Source organism: Micropterus dolomieu, linkage group LG14, assembly GCF_021292245.1.
Source record: "Micropterus dolomieu isolate WLL.071019.BEF.003 ecotype Adirondacks linkage group LG14, ASM2129224v1, whole genome shotgun sequence".
NCBI lineage: Eukaryota > Metazoa > Chordata > Actinopteri > Centrarchiformes > Centrarchidae > Micropterus > Micropterus dolomieu.
In genome coordinates this window covers 18,258,455-18,279,226 of record NC_060163.1, presented here as the reverse complement: position 1 = coordinate 18,279,226, position 20,772 = coordinate 18,258,455, and the positions used below count along the sequence as shown (strand labels likewise).

General features: G+C 40.0%; 1 protein-coding gene across 1 annotated transcript in view; it reads right to left on the bottom strand.

Moving 5' to 3' along the window:
- The window catches only part of dock1 (dedicator of cytokinesis 1), a 186,306-nt gene that overhangs the window by 153,349 nt on the left and 12,185 nt on the right, over positions 1-20,772 (bottom strand). The window contains exons 2-11 of the mRNA XM_046069923.1: positions 9,142-9,225; positions 8,709-8,749; positions 8,531-8,586; positions 7,880-7,976; positions 7,146-7,294; positions 6,072-6,207; positions 3,810-3,967; positions 3,060-3,141; positions 2,592-2,727; positions 627-699 (exon numbers count right to left, since the gene is read on the bottom strand). Of these exons, the coding sequence (XP_045925879.1) occupies positions 627-699; positions 2,592-2,727; positions 3,060-3,141; positions 3,810-3,967; positions 6,072-6,207; positions 7,146-7,294; positions 7,880-7,976; positions 8,531-8,586; positions 8,709-8,749; positions 9,142-9,225 (1,012 nt within the window). The remainder of the gene's footprint in view (positions 1-626; positions 700-2,591; positions 2,728-3,059; positions 3,142-3,809; positions 3,968-6,071; positions 6,208-7,145; positions 7,295-7,879; positions 7,977-8,530; positions 8,587-8,708; positions 8,750-9,141; positions 9,226-20,772) is intronic.

Below are 20,772 nucleotides of genomic sequence, written 5' to 3'. Positions count from 1 at the left end.
ATAGCATCACTATGTCAAACCTTCTTTAAATGGCTCCTTCACTTCCTGTCTCTGCTGACCATGAAAACACATTCAGTAATGGGTTGTGGAACTGCTATTTCAAAACGACATCAGTTAAAACCCAGTGGCAAATATTCACACATGGACATAAATAACCCCTTGTAGATCCTGTTCTTCTCTTTACACTGAAAGGCTCTAATTTCCATGATTTATGCTCACAGATAAAACTGTTAAGTGAGGTGATCTGCCAGCTAAACTGCCTGAATCTGAAGCATTTCCAATTATGCAGGAAATCACGTTAAGGAAAAGGTTACTCTGGCTCTGTACGCAGTCCTACGAGAATGGCAGCAGTTAATAAGATTGCCTTAATTGAGTCAGCAGGGAATAGGGGAGCGCTACTGTCTTAAAACCCCCGCTAATCCAGTGTCAAGGATTCAAGACTTTTTTTTCTTCTTTTTTTTAAATACAACTGCCGTGTCTTCAACATACTGTACATACTCAAAATAATGCAAATAAGTGTAAGAGCAGAACTATATCAGCTACATTACATTATCCCAAGCTTAAAGGAACTCTATGCACCCTTAAGCGAATGTAATTTATTTTTTGCTGCCGAACAATCCACTTACGGCTGGAATGGAATAAAGTGCTGCTTGTCCTCATCGTCCATTTTGCCCGTTATGATGTCAGTGACATCCATTACTGTGGAAAAACAAGGAAAGAGGGTTAAAATGTTCTCAGGTCTGCAGAGTATAGCATGGTTGTGCAAGAGATACAGATATCTGCGTGGTAATGCCACAGCAAGGGGTGAAAGCAGCCAATGTTGGCTCTTTATCAGTGAGCACTAATTAAGGCACATACATTGCCTATGAAAGAAAAAAAGCATGGTTTATGCCTGCCTACCTCAAGTGAAATCAAGTCAACTCTGTTTTCTGTGACCCACAAAAAGTAGAGGACTTAAAATAATTTTTAATGTTCAAAAGTGAGGATGGAATATCAGCTTTCAGAGTAACTTAACATATTGAAAGTCTTGCTTGTGCCAACATAAACCAGTGGTTTAACTTTTCACCTTACTGCAGTGATGTACAGGTGCACTCCAGGACCCTGTGACATCATTGTTGGGTGTGGTTACAGGTGCAACAGAGCACACTTACGGCTATGGTTTAGGGCTGCAACTAACAATTAATTTTACTGTCAATTAATGTGTTGATCATTTTCACAATTAATTGACTAGTTGTTTGGTCCATAAAATGTCAGAAAATTGTGAAATATGTAGATCAGTGTTTCCCAAAGCCCAAGGTGACGTACCCCGAATGTGTTGTTTTGTTCACAACCCAAAGATATTCAGTTCACTGTCAGTGAGGAGCAAAGAATTTTCACTTTTGAGAAGATGGAATCAGATAATTTTTACTTATATTCTTAAAAAATGGCTCAAAGCAATTAATCGATTATGAAAATAGTTGTAATAATTTAACAGTTGACAACTAATCGATTAATCGTTTCAGCTCTACTGTGGTTGGGTGTGGTCAGAGGTTAACCAAAGTTGACACCTTCAACCAGAGATGGCAGCAAAACACTACTTTTCAGTCTTGTGTTGTGAGTAAAATTATTCTTTAAATTTCTTTACATGTTCAAACAACTGTTACAGCAGTGTACAGAACAGGGCCTTAAATAGTCACGTTTGCCTTCCAAACATCTGAACCGAAAAAGGATGTGATGTAGTTCTGAGGTAGGCAAAAAAAATAAAGATTGAGCAATTTTACACTAAATTGTCTATAAGAGCAAAGCTGCAGTTAGTAGCTTGATGATTTAATATAATCTAAATAGGAAATGTTATGCCACTAGTATAATGAATCAAGCTTCAAATTTCCAAACACACAACGCATCAAGACATCATTTGCTATTTGCCGAGCATGCAAATTCATAGGTCGAATTTGAACAAACGTAAACCAGACACCGGACATCAAAACAGGAAAAACACTTTTGAATGGATTCAAACTGAAGTTAATGAGAGACGGAAGCAAATGGCCGGTACTAGTGTGACAACTCAATTACCCTACAGGCCAGAGGTCAACCATATGAAGCCCTTTATAACTGCGTATCAAAAATCAGGCTCTCCATCATGCTGTATACCGCAGCAGTGATGATGATGACTAAAGATAAGCCTTCATAAATCAGGCTGTCATTTACCTTCTCTTTAAGTGGCACTGGGAAAAAGACACTGAAAGAGGGGCATCATTTTCTTGGAGAATTGTGGGCAAAACTCCAATCTAATTAGTTTACAATATATCTGGCAGCTTGCCAACAGGAGATAATTCAAACTCTAATTCTGCCTTCTATTTTAGCTGGATATCTATGAATTTCAGCCAAATGTATTTACTCATCTGGACAAAGACTTTGGCACAATACTGACTGACTGTAAGACAAAACAAGGAATCTGTTCTCAAGGCACACGAGGATACTGAAGCAGAGCTGGGGCGATAATCAGTGTTCTTAAAGGCTAGCCTCTGACTTTAGTATTACAATTCATAACTTGCAGCTCTTTTTGGAACAGGCAGCAGGTTATCAATCAGTCTCTGTGTAGTCTGTTTTACCTGCCACTCCGAAGGGTCTTCTTAGCCCTGATGTCAACTTCTTGGTATTGTTGTCTCGTAGCTCCATGCGCCCCACTCTGACAATCTGACACACAAAGCTGATCTTCTCTCTCTTCAGATCTTCACTGCCTAAGTCCTAAGGAGGTAACAGAGAAAAAGTTGCTAATGATGTTGCCTTGGACCTATGATTGCATCTACAGATTCATTTCCTGTTGCCAATACCTTCCAAAACTAGCAAAGCACTCCCAGTGGGTGCATGCTGACCCTTCCACCCTTGAGCTTACATTAGATAGAGGTGACTGCCTTGGTAAATACATACAGCGAGCCAGCCTCTTTCTGAGAGAGCTTAACAAATACAGGCTCCACAAACAGGCTTCCACATACCTCATAACATGGCTGAATAAATAGTGGACTACCACAGACGAGCAAATTCACACACAGACACACATACAAGGAAAACACACTCACCGTGAACACTGCGCGCAGATTATGAAGCTGGTCAATGTCTTTCACCAGACCTGAACTTGACCATTTCACCAGGTAGTTTTCACTTTGAGTGAGAGATGACAGAAAAAAAAACATGAATCTGTGTTCTCAGCAGTTTTTTATGCTGCTATGATACAGTGAGTTAAGGCAATCAGTTGAGCTGCATTAACTATAGTTTACTTCAAAGCTGTGGAAGCTTGAATGTTAATCCAGACACCGAACCGCTTGGGAAACAAAATGCATGACTGATGTTGGATAAAAGAAACATTCCACATCTGAGCTGCTATACTTGATCATTTGCTGTCACAATTCTAAAACAATAGCAAATCCCTGGGAAGCAGGCTGCACTTTTTCTGGACACATTTTTGCATTATGTGTGTGTGCGCATGTCTGTGGGTGAGCGTCAGTCAGTCAGTGTTTTGTACTTTCTGGTAGTGGACAGTATGTAGTCTCAAACAGCACAGGCCATTTAGACATATTACCTGGTAGATAAAGGGCATTTGTTTCCATCTTGTGTCTGTGAAGGACACATCTAAACTCATCATCACTCGATTTAGAAACATCAACAATATTTGACTGTGAGTTGTTACCATTGCTATGAGCTACAGTCTAATACTGAAGAACATGGCTGTACAGAATAGGTATTTCAATGCTGTTTCTATTTCTGACTGCTGTTCAAGGCACAAGTATGAGAAAGAAAGAAAGAAAGTGAATTTGCACCCATGGGTTTACCTGATGAACTTGGAGTCCACTGGGTCATAGAGTGACATGAGTACCTCTGCATCCTCACCGATCTTACACACCACATTCTTTAGAGTCACAAAGAGGGCAAATGCTGGTGTGGAGGCAAACTTTGCTTGCCTAGTCAGATCAATATTCTGCTTCTGAGACTGTCGGAGGAAAACAGAGGTATTGCATTCAATATTGGGCATTCTTCCGTAGCTTTCTGTCACAGGCAGGTAGATCTCAGGCCTGTGTAGTTTGAACAGTCAGCCCAGGAGAAGATCCAAGGATCCCTGGTACAATATCAGCTTATGAAGAAACAGGTATTGTACATAGGTTTGGTTAACAACTGCACACTGGATTATTGAATGTCAACCACTGTGCCTATGTGTCTTTCTGAAAATTTAACAAGTTAAAAACAAAGATTTAACAATGTCTATAAATCCATCATTATAATATATTCCACACTGGAATAAAATCCTTTACATTTGCTTGATCTCTAGAACTGAATCTGCAGTAAAAAGTGAACTGATTGTGTGATTCACTGGACGCCCTTCAAAAAAGATGCCGGGGCCACATCATTAATATTTATCACATTGACCTGGACACTTTCCTATTGCCCATGCATATGCAATAAAGACCTCTGAATGAAAAGGTCATGTAAGATGAGACCACATAACTGCAGGGCACTTACCGTCTGTCTCTACTACATACTGTCAACTGACATTCAGGTGAGAGATGCCACTGATACGGCAAGTAAAATAGACAGGGAATCTGGTTTGTGACTTGAAGAAGCCGTCAAACATCTCTGTGTACCAGGAGTGGTCTTATTTTTCCCACTTCTATACTTAAGGTGTGTAAATGCCAAAACTCCATTTTAGGTTGAACTACAGCGGTGCTGTGTATTTTCTAGAATTTATCTTACCTTGAAATGCAACTTGTCCATTTGTTTAATATTCTTATTCCCTGTGCCATTGTTACTAGACAGGTGCTACTTGACAGCAACACTCTCTGGATAGTTTGTGCAACCATGTAAATGGTTTAATCAAATCTTCATTCTCAGTTTTGGAAGCAGTGGGAATATTGTCACATATAAACTACCAAATTTAAATGAGTGCTGCTTTATTAATTATGTAATTTCAACTTGGATTGTGTTTATGAAAATACATTTTTATTATTTTGATCGGTGGACCCTTAAAGCAATATAAATAATTGATGATTGATGGACACATATTCTGACTTTGATAGCTTCAATGTTGGTAAATCTTTAAGAAATATACAGTGGCACTCATGGTCTCCGTAAAATGACTTAAAGAAATGAATTTTGGAGAATCTAACCGATCTAACAATGTTTAGCATGTCTATATTAACATAAATTTTAACATTTATATATGTATGCACGATCTAAGCAACTATTTCATGCGGGAAAACTGGTGAGCTTAAAGAGGTTTTATAAATCCAGAGAACTTCTATAAAAACCAGACCCGGCGTCTTATCAAGATCTGTGTTAGCCACACCCAGACAGTAAAAGGGACAGGGATAGGCCCCTAATTGGGACTCGGATTTTAATTTAAGTTTTACCATAATGTAACACTTTCAAAACAAGACTACAGCCATGTTAGTGGCTCTTTGAGACTCTTCTCAGGCACAGCATTGATTTAACATACTTACAGTGACAATGTTAACATGCTGATGTTTAGCACATATAGTGTGCACCATGTTCACCATCAAGGTTTAGCAAGTTAGAATGCTTCCCAATCTCAAATTAACACTAAATACAATGTACAGCTGATGTCATGTAGCATTGCAGGTATTTAGACATTAACCAAAAGTATTGGAAAATAAACTTTTGTTTTTGATTTCTGATGATGAATAAATGAAAAGTTAGAGCATTACCCAATTCACACTACTAGCGTGGATAAAATTGTTTGGTATTATTGTGCATAGGAATGGAGCAGACACTACAGTGGAGGATATACGTCTCCAATGAAGACGAATAAGGGTTCATCACAAACATCTTGTATGAAGAGCACTTACAACTCTTCTAATCTGCAGTGCTTTTTTGTCCTTATGCAAACGCTGTGCCTGCACCTGTTTGACTGAGATTCAGTAAGCCAGAAACAACAATATCAAGAAGTCTCTACATTAAGATTGCACCGTTTACGATATTCATTCACATTAACATGCTTTTTTGACATACTATCTGGATATAGACCAGAGTTTAGCTGCACATGAAAAATAGTTTAAGGATAAGGTGCTCTCTGTCTTTACCTTTTCCTCTTGAATCCGGTCCTCAATTTGTTTGGAGGCCGCCTCGTGTGCTCTGAATAGGCTGACGGTGCTGGTGAGCTCTGGGTCGAGTATATTTCCATCATTGTCTCTGACCACCAGATCGAGATCCAAGTACCTCGCATATAAATGGGGGACAGTTATGGTAAATATTGTGAATGTGTGGTAGAAGGGGAAAGCACACATTACAGGTGTATCTCAAGAAATTAGAATGTCATGGAAGAGTTCATTTTTCCCCATAATTCAAAAAGTGAAACTTTCATTTATTCTAGATTCATTACACATAAAGTGAAATATTGCAAGATTTTTTTTTTGGTTTAATCTAGATGATCACAGCTTACAGCTCATGGAAATCAAAAATAGAATTTTAGAATAAAGAATTTATAATATAGAAATGTTGACCTGAGAAGAGCTCTAATCAGCTAATTAACTCATAACACCTGCAAAGGTTTCCTAAGCCTTTAATCTCTCTGGTTCAGTGAAGTTCAAATGAACTTTTCCACGATATTCAAATTTTTTGAGATGCTCCTGTAACTGTACGCTGCCACTCCATTTGCCTCATTTTCTCCCCACATAATATTCCCTCAGCTCCACCGTTTTCTTTCAAAGCTTCCCTATTTTGTTCAACTCTTTCCTCTGTGGAGAGAGTCAGAGCAGACAACTGCATGCTGCCAGCATGCAGTCAATGCATTTCATCAGCTCATCACTCCCTACTTCGGCAGGGGCAAAAGCCATTTTTCTACCTGGTGAAAGGTTTAAAGTTTCATCACAGGAGGAGAATGGAGCTTCATAATTTTCATTTTCAACTGATTTTCTGGGCCCACTGCAGACACAGCAAGACCTGTCATTTCATGATGGAATACAGTATGGTTGGCTAAAGCTAAATCCTTCCAGTTTGTCCTCAAGTTAAGTGATGACCTGTCATTTTCTATTGACTGACACTGCTGACCTATTCCAACAAGAGTCATTTTACCGGATAGATATGGATGATAAAAGGGATACACGCTATGTGCAAGGAAGGACAAGGCTAAAAGCCTCTGAAGACCAGACCCTCACTTGTTGCCGTAGTCTATCTTGGAGGTGACTTTCTGTTTGAGCTCAGTGAGCTCGTCCTGCGGTAGGGTGCCAGACAGGATTTGGGAACGCCATTCAATGAGGTCGTAGATCATGTCACGAACAGAGTTGAACATCTCACGCTTGTCCCCCTTTGGAAATAGACATGTACAGCTTAGAAAGAGAAATTTGGAGCGTCCAAGTGTTCTTGTGTCTTAACTGTAACTGGTAAGAGGACTTGTTTAGTTTGGCAGGTCAGACATGTCATTAGCAGCAGGTACAGGATAGAGTAAGTCAACAAAGTTCTTAATTGTTAAGAGCAGGTGGAATTACCTTGGGCCAACTTCAACAAAATATTTTGTGAAAAGAAAAACTTAACCAAAAAAACAAAAAACATGACCAATACTGAATTTTCAGTTTTAAATCTGTTAAGATATGCAGAAAAGAACACTAAACAAATGTACTTAAATAACAAAATCATACTCATTACTGCAAATAATAACAATAAAACAAAATACAAAAGGGTTAAAATACATAAACTGTAACATTTAAATACATGACAACACAGAGGTCAAGAGTGATATAGCTGTACTAAGCCACTAAAAAGCCTACTGACCTGTTTCTTTGCCCTCTAACAACCATAAATTGCATTATCCCCCAAAAGATCATATCTGACATGGACGTGTGTATAGGTGTGTGTGTGTGTGTGTTTTTCCACTTAGGGGAGGCTTGTTTACCACATATAAGTCCCTCCATATTGTAGCCCACTCCCGTAGTGTGGTGGTAACCTCCTGAACCAGCGGCAGCTCAGTGGGAATGACCGTCTCCTTTTGCCTGAAGTGAGCGAACAAATTTGATATAGTGATACTGTGTCCTTTCTTCTCCACACTGAAACACTGTCAGTATTAAATGTGTTGCCTGTTATGCTACAAAAATTAATTTTAATGTCAATGCTTTGATTAGTCATAAAGGTTCTCAGTTGATTTCAAGGACTTCAAGGAAGTTTAGGGTTTATTTTTTTTTGTGGTGTGCAAGTGAAATCAAAGAAGACAGATCAAAACAAAACAGTGCCACAAGTTATGCAACAACAAACACACATGTCACATCATATCAAGCGCAGATCTTTCCACTGAAACAACCTCAGAGGCTGTCTACATACAACTTGCATTTTATCTAGCCAACAAGTTTCTCAGTAGGTCAGAAAAGAAGTTGGGAGGACAAATTTCCTATTTGAATTTTGTTGCTGTAATCCGCTCAATGCATCTTTAGCCAAACTACTGATAATCATTATCCTAATACATAATAATATAATTAAATCATCTTACATAAAATGCACAAAAGTAGAAGCAATCTTCTTCATTAAAAAGCAGAAGTGGAATAGTACTAACCCACTGCCCTCGACTGTGGCCTCTTTCAGGTGTATATAGCAAGCAGGAAATATGCCCTAGAAGAGGAAGAGATCACAATGAACACCACATTATGGTACAACTGGGACAGAAGTTTAACAGCTGAAAAACTGGTCCTCTCAGATATGAGTGTTTAAATCCTCGTTTACTGGCCACTCACCTTTTTGGATTTTCTCCTCAGCCTATGCCCTCTGTACCAGTCTAATGGAGAAAAGAATTATGTTTAATGCAAGTTGCTTTTCCCATACACAGTAACAAGAAGAATAAAAATAAAACTCAGTAACATTAACTTTTTAACATAGTTAACTGCTCTATTAAAACAATTTATAATAAAGAAAAACATTAAGGTTGAAAATAACACTGTGAATATAACCCGCCTTCCTGAATAAATGATAAAACAACGTGTAGAGTGTGGGGTTGCTGCCGCCTGCATTTACAGGGACACACTATTATAACTGTTATTGCTAATATATTATCTTATTGAACAAAAACATTTGACAAAACGAAAGAGGTCCTAGTGATGACAGGAAAATAATGTCCGACAATGGCGTGTCAGCTCTGATCATATGTGTCATCAGTAAGCCTGTTCTCACCTTCATATGTCTCAAGTATGTGCACTGTGTCTCCAATCTGCAGCGACAGCTCCTCCTCTCCCCGGGCATCGTAGTTATAGATTGCTGGAGAAAGATGAGAGAGGACAATATAAGAGGAGGAGATATTACAGGAGGATGAAAAAAGGCAATAAAGATTTTGGCTCCCTTGTGGCGCTAATTGTGTGCCATTGCAATGAGTAGTAGAGGCATCACACATCCACAGGATGTCCACCCACACAGTCTGACACAGTGATGGTTGGACCTGGTACCATCAAAGCTGTAATATCAATACATTTCTACCACCCACAGAAAAGAAACCAATAATGATGGAGAATGCCAAAACAACAGTAATGCCGAAGCAAAACAGATTTGCTCTGAATTACAGGATGTAGACAAAGAGATAATAAAATATTGCAGTATTCCTACATTTCCTTAGGTGTTCTCAGATGAAACAAACAGGTGACATGAAGATGCTTGTTTGGTTTTCAAGTCAACACTACAAAAGCACATTTTTTTGTATGCTAAATGAACAGGAATCCAAAAATTGGTTGGTGAATCACCAACATGTTCTGGCAAGTTAAATTATGTTGCCAAAAGGAAAAGTGTGTTGGCATCCACAGTGTAATAATTCTTTTAAGCGTAATGAAACAAAATTTACAACTACAAAGTAAACCAAAGGCTAAAATCTTTTGTTTTTGAGACAATGTTAAATCCAAATACACAAGGATGAATGTAAATAGTCAATAATATAATGGGACAAATATGGATAAATATGACACACAGAATGCATTTTTGCAGTTCCATAGAAAGAATGCTAAAAAGTCTCTCTGTTGCAGAATTATAAAAACCTTCAAAACATTCCTGGATCTTCTCCAAAAACAAATTACTTATTCCTTGGGCCACATTTAAGCAGATCTCTTAACAAGTATTTGTGATATCCTACTAGCAAACAAACAAAAAAACAAAAACAAGTAGGGCAAAAAATATAAATCTCCTTGGCAAAAGATAGATGTAGATCTATCAGTACTATGCAGGCTATTCTCTCTGGTGCCACAGATTCAACAGGCAACACATACAGCTTCTCACATCTTTTGTCCAAGCTCCATCAACATGCCAAGGTCATGTCACAACAATAAAATCCTGACTAGTGACGCTTGTTCTCTCATTTAGTGAGAGATTAACAACATGCCGCTGTCAAACCAGCCATGACCGACACCTGTCTTTGAGAAATTCTACAACGGCCCACATACAACACAAAATCTATACACAACCATCTATACACTGACAGCATGACAGGTGGCTGTGTTGAGGGGACACCTGCAGGGAGAAATGACACAAGTGTGTCAATGTGTGTATGCGCACGTCCTGCTGAGGGAATGCATGCAGGGCCGCTTCAACAGAGGTTTCCAGAGGTGAATGATGGCTTAATTAAAAAAGACCCTCACCGCAGGCACTGGAGCCTTCCCAGCATGCTGATGGCACATTAAGTGGATCAACCCTTTTCTCCCACAATCACCTGCCATCAGAGGAGCTGATTATATTCCATTACCATATCGGATAGAAAGCTGTAATGCTTTTTTTTGTTACTATTTAGCTAAGTTGTTAGGGTGGACAATTATCTAGAACAAAGTATTTCTGTTTTTGTCGCTTTTGCTACTGGGGTGAAATAATTTTCTGTATTCTACTCCCACACGGGAGTCTTTCCTGTCACAGATCATCTGAAAGTAAGTCCGCTGTTCTCTAAGTTGCTGTTTTTTAAGTTCTACTTTGTGTGTACAGGTCAGAGAAATGTAGAAATTAAAATATTTTTGGCAAGTCCCAGGTCTATTATTAATTATTCTTCTGAAAGAAATTATTATATTATTATTATTATTATTATTATATAACTAACTGAACATTAAAGAATAAAATATTGACTAATGTCACATCACAGTTACAAAAGGCTGCTATGATTAAAGTTCCAATTAGCAGTACAGTATGTGTCAGCTACAGAAGAGGTCAAAAAATCTTGTAAGACTGTATAATTGAGTTATCAAAACATTTTTGTTTTGTATTGGCAAAAGAAAATGTGTCAATAATAATGACAACATGTGCAAAACACAAATAGGAAGACATGGCAGTGGCTAAGTCACTCACAGACACTGACTTGGGTGGGGAGGGGGTGGGTTCTAAGCTAAATACCACCACAGAGTTCAGCCTCTGACAGTCTGTATCTGAAGTTTAGCATGTATAGCATAAGTCAGGCAGCCAATCACTTCACCATTTAGAGGATGGAGGGCATGAAATGCCATGTGTAGCCTGTTTCATTCAGCCTTGTGTTGTTTTGTTATCAAAGTGTATGTGCACATACACGTGCATGTCCACAATGCACTTTGCGATCCCCAGAACAATCCAATGAGCCCAGCGAATCCACCAGAACACGAGCCATGGGTTGACAATGGAACAAAGACCCCAGGAAATGAATTCAGTGGTTCCACGCTGGGATACAAAAGGTACCTACGGGGGAGAAAGCAACAAAACAATCAAAAGGGAGGTGGGATTAATCTGTGTGCAGCCATCAGAGAGCAGCCTAGTCACTGTACAGCGGGGTGCGCTCAATTAAACCATCATTAAAAGTAGCAGAAAGGCCTGTAAAGCCATCAACTGCTGCATCTGTGTGTTTGTTTGGAACTGGGTCACAGGTCCAGCTGATTCAGCATGTTATCTCAACGGCAGGTGCTAAAAGGGATCACAAACATCCCAAACAAACAGCTCTGACAGAGACATATAGCATCATATTTCATCTGAAAATGAAAAACTGCCCCTTTGATCACAGCCAATGAGACTAGGTCTCATTTCAAACAAATGAGAGCTCAGAGAACCAGGGAGATTCTTACTGGGCAAGAGGTGCACTCACAAAATGAACACAAACAACACCCTGGGAAGATGCTGAGTAAATCACAACCATCAAACACAACCCTGACATGCGGGGCAATGATGGTGCAATTTAACACAGGAACTAAAGTGATTCTTGTCACGTGGGGGGATGAATGACAGCTCTGATTACTCATAAACCTGTATTTGCATACCCAAGAGTATTTGGAAGCAGTGAGGGAGAGAAAACCCATCAGAGGAAGAAGACGGAGAGGAAGTGGACCATATTCTCCCTGGAGAACGGCATGCAAATTATTTTCTGGAAACGTGATAAACAGTAGCATCATTTGCAGGGGGCTCATTACCATACATAACCTCATGCATAAGGCTGTGCAAACTCCGAGAACATTATCAACAGAGGAAACGCGCGAGGAATCAGATTACAGACCTGTCCACTTAGCCAACGCACATCTACGCCCTCTCCACAATTATAAGCGTCCTCATCTAAACACTGGACTGATTGTAATTCTACACTTTGGGCTCCCTAATAAGCTGCACTAATCCACGCAGAGTATAACATATCATTACACTATGCTGATGAAGGAAATGGTGGAGAAAAAAAATGGAGGAAAAAGAAGTGCATAGAAAATGTTCATTGGAAAGAGACCGAGGCCCCCATGGGATGTAAGCCCACTGAGAGAGCTAGCCAGGAAATCCCAGACAAGAGGATTCTTCAGGAGGAAAAGGCAGAGAGCATGAGCCAGCTCTCAGTATGCTTGGGCTGGGCTTTTGAGGAGCCAAAGAGGCAGAAAATCCTGCTATGTCTAGCATCAGGTAGATGACGTTGAGGGGCCTGTCCAGGCACGACATCGCATTTCTGCAGCAATCTGCCTGGCCAGAGTAAAAGGAGTCCAAGCTCAACTTCTACAGCGGGAGTCAACGCGCATGTAAGGGCATCTGCCAGCCTCTTGTTTTGATACTACCACTGAAGTCACCAAAATCTGAAATTTTCAAATTGTACACATTTTGGGATTTGTAATCAATATGCGCCTCTTTGAGCATTAGTCATTTTGTGTGCTTCAACAACGGATAACAGCTCTCTGTGAACCAGTTTTGTTCTGCTTTCTGCACAGCTACATGGAGCATTTCAGAATAAGAGCGTTTTGCCTGCCTGATTATGCTGACTTGTTCAGTTGTTCTTGATTTTTGTGCTTCTACCATGTTTAAGTTGGCTACATAGTTAAATAGTTTCTTTTTCTATCTGTTTTAACTGTGTTTATTGCTGATGCACAGTCTATGCCGTTCTCTGTCTGACTTCCTGCCTGGTTCATCTGCTCTATGTTGCTTGACGTGGATTAACTTAAAAAATAAGAAAATAGATTTTTTCCCCAAATCGTTCAGCCCTACCTCTGGAGTACAAAACCAAAGACCAGGTTCTGTCCACCGTGCTGAAAAAGAAAAAGATTTTTGTCTTTTTAGACAAAAGAGGAGTGAGGAAAAGCAGAGGAGTATGCCGGAATAAGAAGAGTACTCATGGAAAGAGGTGTGCGGTTTCAGACCCCGCCACCAGTCAGGCTTAAGGTGTTTCTGGACAGCGGACCGAAGATCTACAATCAGAGGCTGTAGATGACTTACAGAAGAAAGAGTTTCACATCGCCCAGGATAGAGAACCCACCCAAATTCCAAAATTACACAAGACAGCGTGGAAGAAAGTAGACTTATCAGCAAGAATCCTGTGTCCAGAAGTAGTAGAAGTACAGAACTTGCACTTTCCACCGCAGCCCCTAGGAGACCTGATCTCAACAGTAATCACAGTAGAGCGGGGCTGACTCCACTCAGCTACAACAGTGAACTGTCTGCTTGACAGCTTACAGCATTATAGCTAGTGGTTAAAGCACTTTTCAAATACATACAACTTTGAAGAAAAAAAGATTTCTTCAGATATCTCCATATCAGAGATTATTTTCACAAAGAAATCAAACAAATGTACGATACTGAACCTAACTCGGTCAATATATTCACTAATGAGACTATAGACAACAAACATCTTGTATCATAAATATACAATAGATTACAAACACTATTACTCTACTGCCTATGTCAAACAGAAATGGGAAAGGGAATCGGTCCTGAGGGTGATTGGAATCAATATTTGCGATGGTCAGGGTAGGACTACCAAACTGGCGAGAATTCTGCAGAAAGGGCCTGCTCTCTCCATTCATACTGGCAGTAGGATGCCAAAGAAAAAAAGTAACATTTTTGGAATAGCAGTTGATTGCTCTTTTGTCGCATTATACCTGGCCAAAATCTCAGCCAAATTCACGTCCCAGAATGAATATCTTTATACAGTACTTTGGTTGTGAGCAGGAAAGCCGTCACACAGAAGTTGCTGCAAGCAAACCTGCCATCAATAGACGACTGGTTTGCAAGTATCAATGAAATACACTGTATGGAGATACTGACCTTTCCCTTAAAACTATGATCTCAACAATATATGAAACACTGGGGAAAATGGACTACAAACTCTATGGGTTGTAACCTACTGTTATGTAATAATTTGTGGTCCATACCAACCCTGTCTGTACTGTTAGCAGTATGAGCAGGGCAGTAGCTAATCCTGCGAAGTTTCAATTCTCAAGTCTATGGTGGGTTCATGGGGACAAAACTGACATATGTCAATATGAAATGTCACCTGATCTCAAAATAAGAATGATATGTGCCGATTATTTGGTACACAATTAATTAAGATCTTGTATCATCCCAACATGCTTACTGGTGCTGCCTTGGTTTGGGGAAGGCAAACAAAGACCTACATGAGACAAACAGTAAAAAAAAAAGACATGCAATCACGTGAGAAAAAGAGAAAGAACTGTGTGACTGTGTAACACTGAGCATGGAATATGAATTTAATACAGTGCTTAACTTGAATGAGGAGGAGTTCAATAAGCACACAGAAGACTGAGAACGCCCTTTTCTAGACAGCAGCACTGAATAGAGGATGATTATTACACTCCAGCTGCACTATGGTTCTCCAAGGCAAGACGGAGGAGTCAGCAAAGATGGGTTACACACACAAACACACACACACACAGCACATTCTGTATTCTCTAAAAGATATGTCTGACTGTAATGACTAACCCAGACTGAGTGACCAAATGTCTGACTGACAAGATCTGCAAGTACTATTATAAACTTAAGCGCATAAGACCATGTGACTGTATTTACATTACATTTGACCATATAAATTTAATGTATCTAAAGGATGAGATTCAAAAGTGAGCGCCTTCATTTTGAAGCATCACCTCAACTCAGTATACAGAGGTTTGAATTCAACTTTATAGCCTGACCAGTGACCAGCCATCATATAAATATCACATGAATATGTGTTTTGAGACTGGTGCTGTAATTGTGATGTAATAGTGAAGATGCTACAAATTTCCCACCTATATCACAACTATCTCATTGATTTTAAGGGCAAGATTTTAAATACTCTACATTCCTATACTTGGTTCGATTTGGCTTCATGTCCAACATTTACATGCAAATAGTTTTTAAATGAGCCTTTTGAGGCAATGGTCCTTTAGAGAACATGACTGAAATACGAAACAAACATACCCTTGGCTGACGTCAACCTGGTGTAGTCATTTGTATGGGTTAAATGTGAGCTGAGTGAGGTGCTGTTGCAGGTGTTTACTGTGTTTTCCTGATGAGCCCTGCTGGTGGTGAGACAGAGCTGGCTGCAGAGAGCTCTGCTTCAGAGCTGACGGGTATTCTTCAGGGATCTGCCAAGTGCTGTTAGAATAACAGGAGGCCAGGGTGGGGGGGGGGAGGACCTGGTGTTTCTACTGCATCTGCGCGGTCTGTGGACTCTTAACTCCTCTGTAGGACTCCCTTACCACTGACTTTGACGCACACTAAAGAAAGCAAGAAGTAGGGTTCAAAAGCACTGTATCAAATCTGAATCAAGTATAAAATCTGCGCATTATAATAAATGAAAAATAACTTAACAAGGTGCCATGTGGAGTATCTTGTAAACAAATAAATGTTATGTTTACATTCAGTGTTACTGACAAAAAACTAATTGTGGGTATCCTTGAGGTCTAACAAATGTGCTGATTCATTTCCTGTTGTGGTGGCAGCCCAGCTGACTGTGAGTGTCCTGTTTTTATTTTCCTCGTTTCGCATTCTGTTTTTTTCCCTGCGTCTCCTCCCCTCTCCCTCTCTCTCGCTCTGGAGCCCGGCTGATGATCCACACCTGTGTCTCATCAACCTCCACCTCCGCCCACCACACCTGCCAGCCATCAGCCTCATCTTCACCAGTATTTCAAACCCGGCTCTCCACTCCATCCCCGCTTGATCGTCGTCGCTCCAGTCCTGGTGCCACCTCAACATTCAAGCTCTTTCTGATACCTCGTTCTCCGACCACTTGTCTCTTGGAACTAACCTTGTCTGTTTTTCTGTTTTCCCCCCGCCAGGTCCACTCACCGCCTTCATCCGTTCAGTCAGCTGGGTTCACCTACCTGCCTTTTCCCCTCACCTCGCCTCCGTGGCGCTCCCCCAGCTTCCCTCCACGCTCCTCACCTGTCCGCCAGCCTCCGCATACCCTCTCGCCTCTGCCTCCTGCTCTCCCTCGGTCGCCTCGCCGGAACCTCTCCAGCCCCGCCAGCTCCCCGGTCCTCCGTGCCCACATTCCCCCTTTTCACCTCCAGCCCCTCATCTTCCCTTTTCCCCTTTAATAAACCTCTCTTGAAAACTACCAAGCGTTGCATTTGGGTCTGTTCTCTCCGAAACCACAACAATTTCCATCCTTGACATTTGTAAAGCCAACTTAGATTAAGATTTTATATCCTGCATTGTTTGCATCTATGTTTACTAGCATAAAATCTTCTTCACCCCTGCATTTCTTGCCAAGTTACTGCTGCCTGTTGACCAATGGAATATTGTTAAAACATTGTAAGGAATGTAAAAAATGTCTCTCTTGTGCATGTGCATCCTCACACGTCTGCAATGTACAAACAAAACATGGATCCAAAAGTGGCTCCACAGCGAACCTCCAAAAAGGTACCTTTACTATTTAAGAGCTAAAGACTTCTACATAAAGATCTAAATTCTCGATATGTTCTGTTTCTTACAATTCCGAGATAATAGTGATGTGTTATATTCAGATGAACCTTTTGTACATTACGCTTACAAAAACCCCCACAAACGACTAAGTCATTCCCCCTCTCTCCTCATTTTCTATCATCTCTCTACAGTCAACTCTACACTATAAAGGTCAAACAAAAAGCACAAAAAACAATAGTTTACTTTTCTACTTAATTTCTTTCATGCTTCAGGTTATACTATAAAATACTGTGTGATTGTCACTATACCTTGAAACATGACTTAGAATGAAGATCATTAATCATTTGTCAATTGACTAATGGATTTGTTGTTTCAGCAATAATCCCAACTAGGGCTGCAACTATCAACAATGTTAATTATCAATTAATCTGATCTTGTTTTCTATATTAACTGAAACAATCCTTTTCAGTATCTCGATGCATCACGATGATCACCTCAAGGGTGGGAATTTCTAGGCACCTCATTACGATAATGTGATACAATGTGATTGTAAAACAAATTGGATAAAGATGTATTTTTCCTCACTGCGTGACTACTTGGTGCTTTTAATGCAAAGTATCTGTAACAATCCAAAGAAGTCGGTAGTAATGAAATGCAGATATTTAATGTTACTTCATATTAGGGATGCACCGAAGGTTCGGCCACCGAAATTGGCCGCAAATGTATGAGTAAACTCCCACAGTTCACAATAACACTCCCTGTAGCACAACAGTGAAGGAGAAGACTAAAGCATCAGCAATCTATTAATAATGCTAAGAGCACTCAGGTAGGCTTGCAGGCTGTGATTCAGAATCTTACTGTTAAAGGGAGCCTAACAATATTTTAAAGGACTGGGAAATTATGATTCTCATTTCCTTAATTATTTTTTACTCTTAAGAAATGAAGATCATTTCAAACACTGTTAAGAAATAAAAGCCTCTAAGTAGTCAGCTGGGGTTTGGCTGAGATTTTGCAATATCATTGTTATTATAGTTGGCAGCATCGAACACAGCTAAAGCGGACAATAACTATACAGAATGTTTGCAACACTCAAATGGAGAAAGAGCTTTGTCAGTGACGTACATAGCGGGGGAAACATGATAATTAATTTCAAGTCCCTCTCTAATAGGGTTTAATAAGAGGTTTAGGCGTTCAGACGGAAGCCTGATGGTTCTAATTTAGAGGCAAATGCTGACAGTGAACCCGGGATTGTGAAATAACAACAAAATCACAATCCTTTTTCCTCTTAAACCAATTATATACAAAAGCGTTTTAGCTTTATCTGCAGTTGGAAAGTGAACATAATGCTATTGTAATTGACCTGAAATTAATACGACAACAGCTGAGCTGGGAGAGAGGAAAGCCCCAGTTCTCTCTCTCGCTCACTAGCAAGACTAGTTTTCTCCTCCCTCTGACTGGAAACAAGCAGGAAATGCCCCTTGAGATATTACTATATCACAATAGATGGGGCCCTTCCAGAAGGAAATACTGATGCTTTTCATGACTACAGGAAGATTAACAATACCTCATAAAAAAAACAAAAGATAAGGTAAACAGAGAAACAGAACACTGTAAAAATGTAATAGTGTATAGCAGACGAATTGGGCGGGTTTAGGGCATGAAAAGAAAAATTGGGTGAAGCAAGGAGCAGGTGGAGAAACTACACCGTGCCAGATCGAGATGCCACAGCAGTAATACCTTTTGGCAGAACTTCCTGCCATACGCCCAACTCAGACACAGGCCTCGGGGTACAATCTGACGCAGTCTGATAACTCAGCTTCCATTGCCTCTACAGAGCCTTTAATTGAAAATCATCTTCCCAATACAGCATGGAGAGAGAGCAAAACCTGGCTCATTACAGAACACTGAGCAAAGCTTTTCACACAGAGCTTCACACACTGTGGTCTCTGGTGTTATTTGTGGTGGAACGTGAGACGTGAGTATCTGAACTGGCTCTGCAAAGCAAACCTGTCTCCACTTTGCACACACATCTCATGAGCTTTAGAAAGAATACTTTGAAAGACTGTGTGTGACTCATCGATTCAACAGGCAAATAACTTCTTAAAAATAGTTTTCAAGACACGGGTGTAGGCAAGATTTACATTTTTCTACATGTTTTCAACCACATTAATATAGTAAGCTCTTGCATCTTCTGTTATGGGAACAGATCACAGGGTTGTATTTATTCCATCAAACACCAATACACAGCACGGGGAAGTAAATTGGCAGAATCCACGCAGATTAGCCTTTTGCACAGCAAGATGCAGCTAATTATTTCCTGCCCTGTGTTACATCTCTTGTGATACAAATGCTAATGAGTGCATAATTACCTTCAAATATTTAAAGAAACTCTGCAATTGACTCAGCAAGTTTACTTTGATTCTTTGGTGGCACCAAAAATGTGACTTCACGACAAGCATACGAAACAGTACTTGACCTTCATCAGGTGGTATGTGTAGCATCTGGTCTTACAAGTAACAGCAAAACCGACTACAAAACATGTAATGCCTAGGACCTGTTCCTCATGCTGTTATTTATAATCATAATGCTGAGGTTGTGTTCTAATGAAACAGAAATCACACCATCAGTGATGAGGGAGCAGCGTGGTATCAAAACTCTGAAATGTCCTACAGAAAAGGAGGTCGGGAAGATCAGTAACAATGTCAGGAAAGGTTGCCTGCAGTCACCCACTCCTACTAACTGCCAACATCAAACTGTCAAACTGTCTTCAAAGCACAGACAGGCATTCTTGCAGAGCGAGGAACATTCAAAAGGCAAGACGAATGAGCAGAGAGAGCGCATACTGCAACACTAACACAAATATGTCTTATAATTAGCGATATATACCTGCTCTACTTTGGATCATGCACACCTCTAGAATGTGTTAAATTGCTGAAATAGATGAAGGCAATTAACTTCCAGTATAATCCACTGAACCCATTCACCACCCATGGCAACTGGTTTAGTCACCCGGGGGGAAAAAAGCTCCAACAATTAATTTGGCCTTAACATCCTAAGCTGTTGAAATTAACTACCACTCAGCTCTTCCTTTGATTGCAAAGAAGTACTTTTTGAAATAGTATATATATATATATATATATATATGGTGTACCAGCTACGCAGACAATATCATCATTTGGCCTTTTGAAATAGTACATTTGATAAGTGGACCTTGGGCTTACTGCAGTACCAAAGGTGGGTACTAGTGTGAATCTGACCGAATTAATGGCTGATTTATTTGCTGGCTGGATGGCTCATAAAATGTACAAATGGGCCTTGATTCCATCTCTTTTCAATGAAGGGAACCGTCTAATCAGTTTCTTCAAAATTATCACCTTTACTACCCCATCAATTGTTTCATTTAACAACTTAATTGGAATAGCACAGGCCAGATGTGAGCTCTCAGAAACAATTTGCAAAACCAAACAGTATGCATCTAATGATGTATTTATGGGATAGGTTCTTCTGTTGCCGCGTTTGCAGAGCCTTATTTATTTGTTTACTTTCAGTATCTCATAGGTTACATGGCTGCTCAGAGGTAGTGCTTGTGGTTTCACAAATGACTGTGGAACTTTTGATTTCAATAGCGGGGGAGATATTTTTACTATTACTTCTGAAATGTGCAAAAGTATGGCTCTACTGTTCTGATGATCAAGTTTAGACATGTGCAAAAAC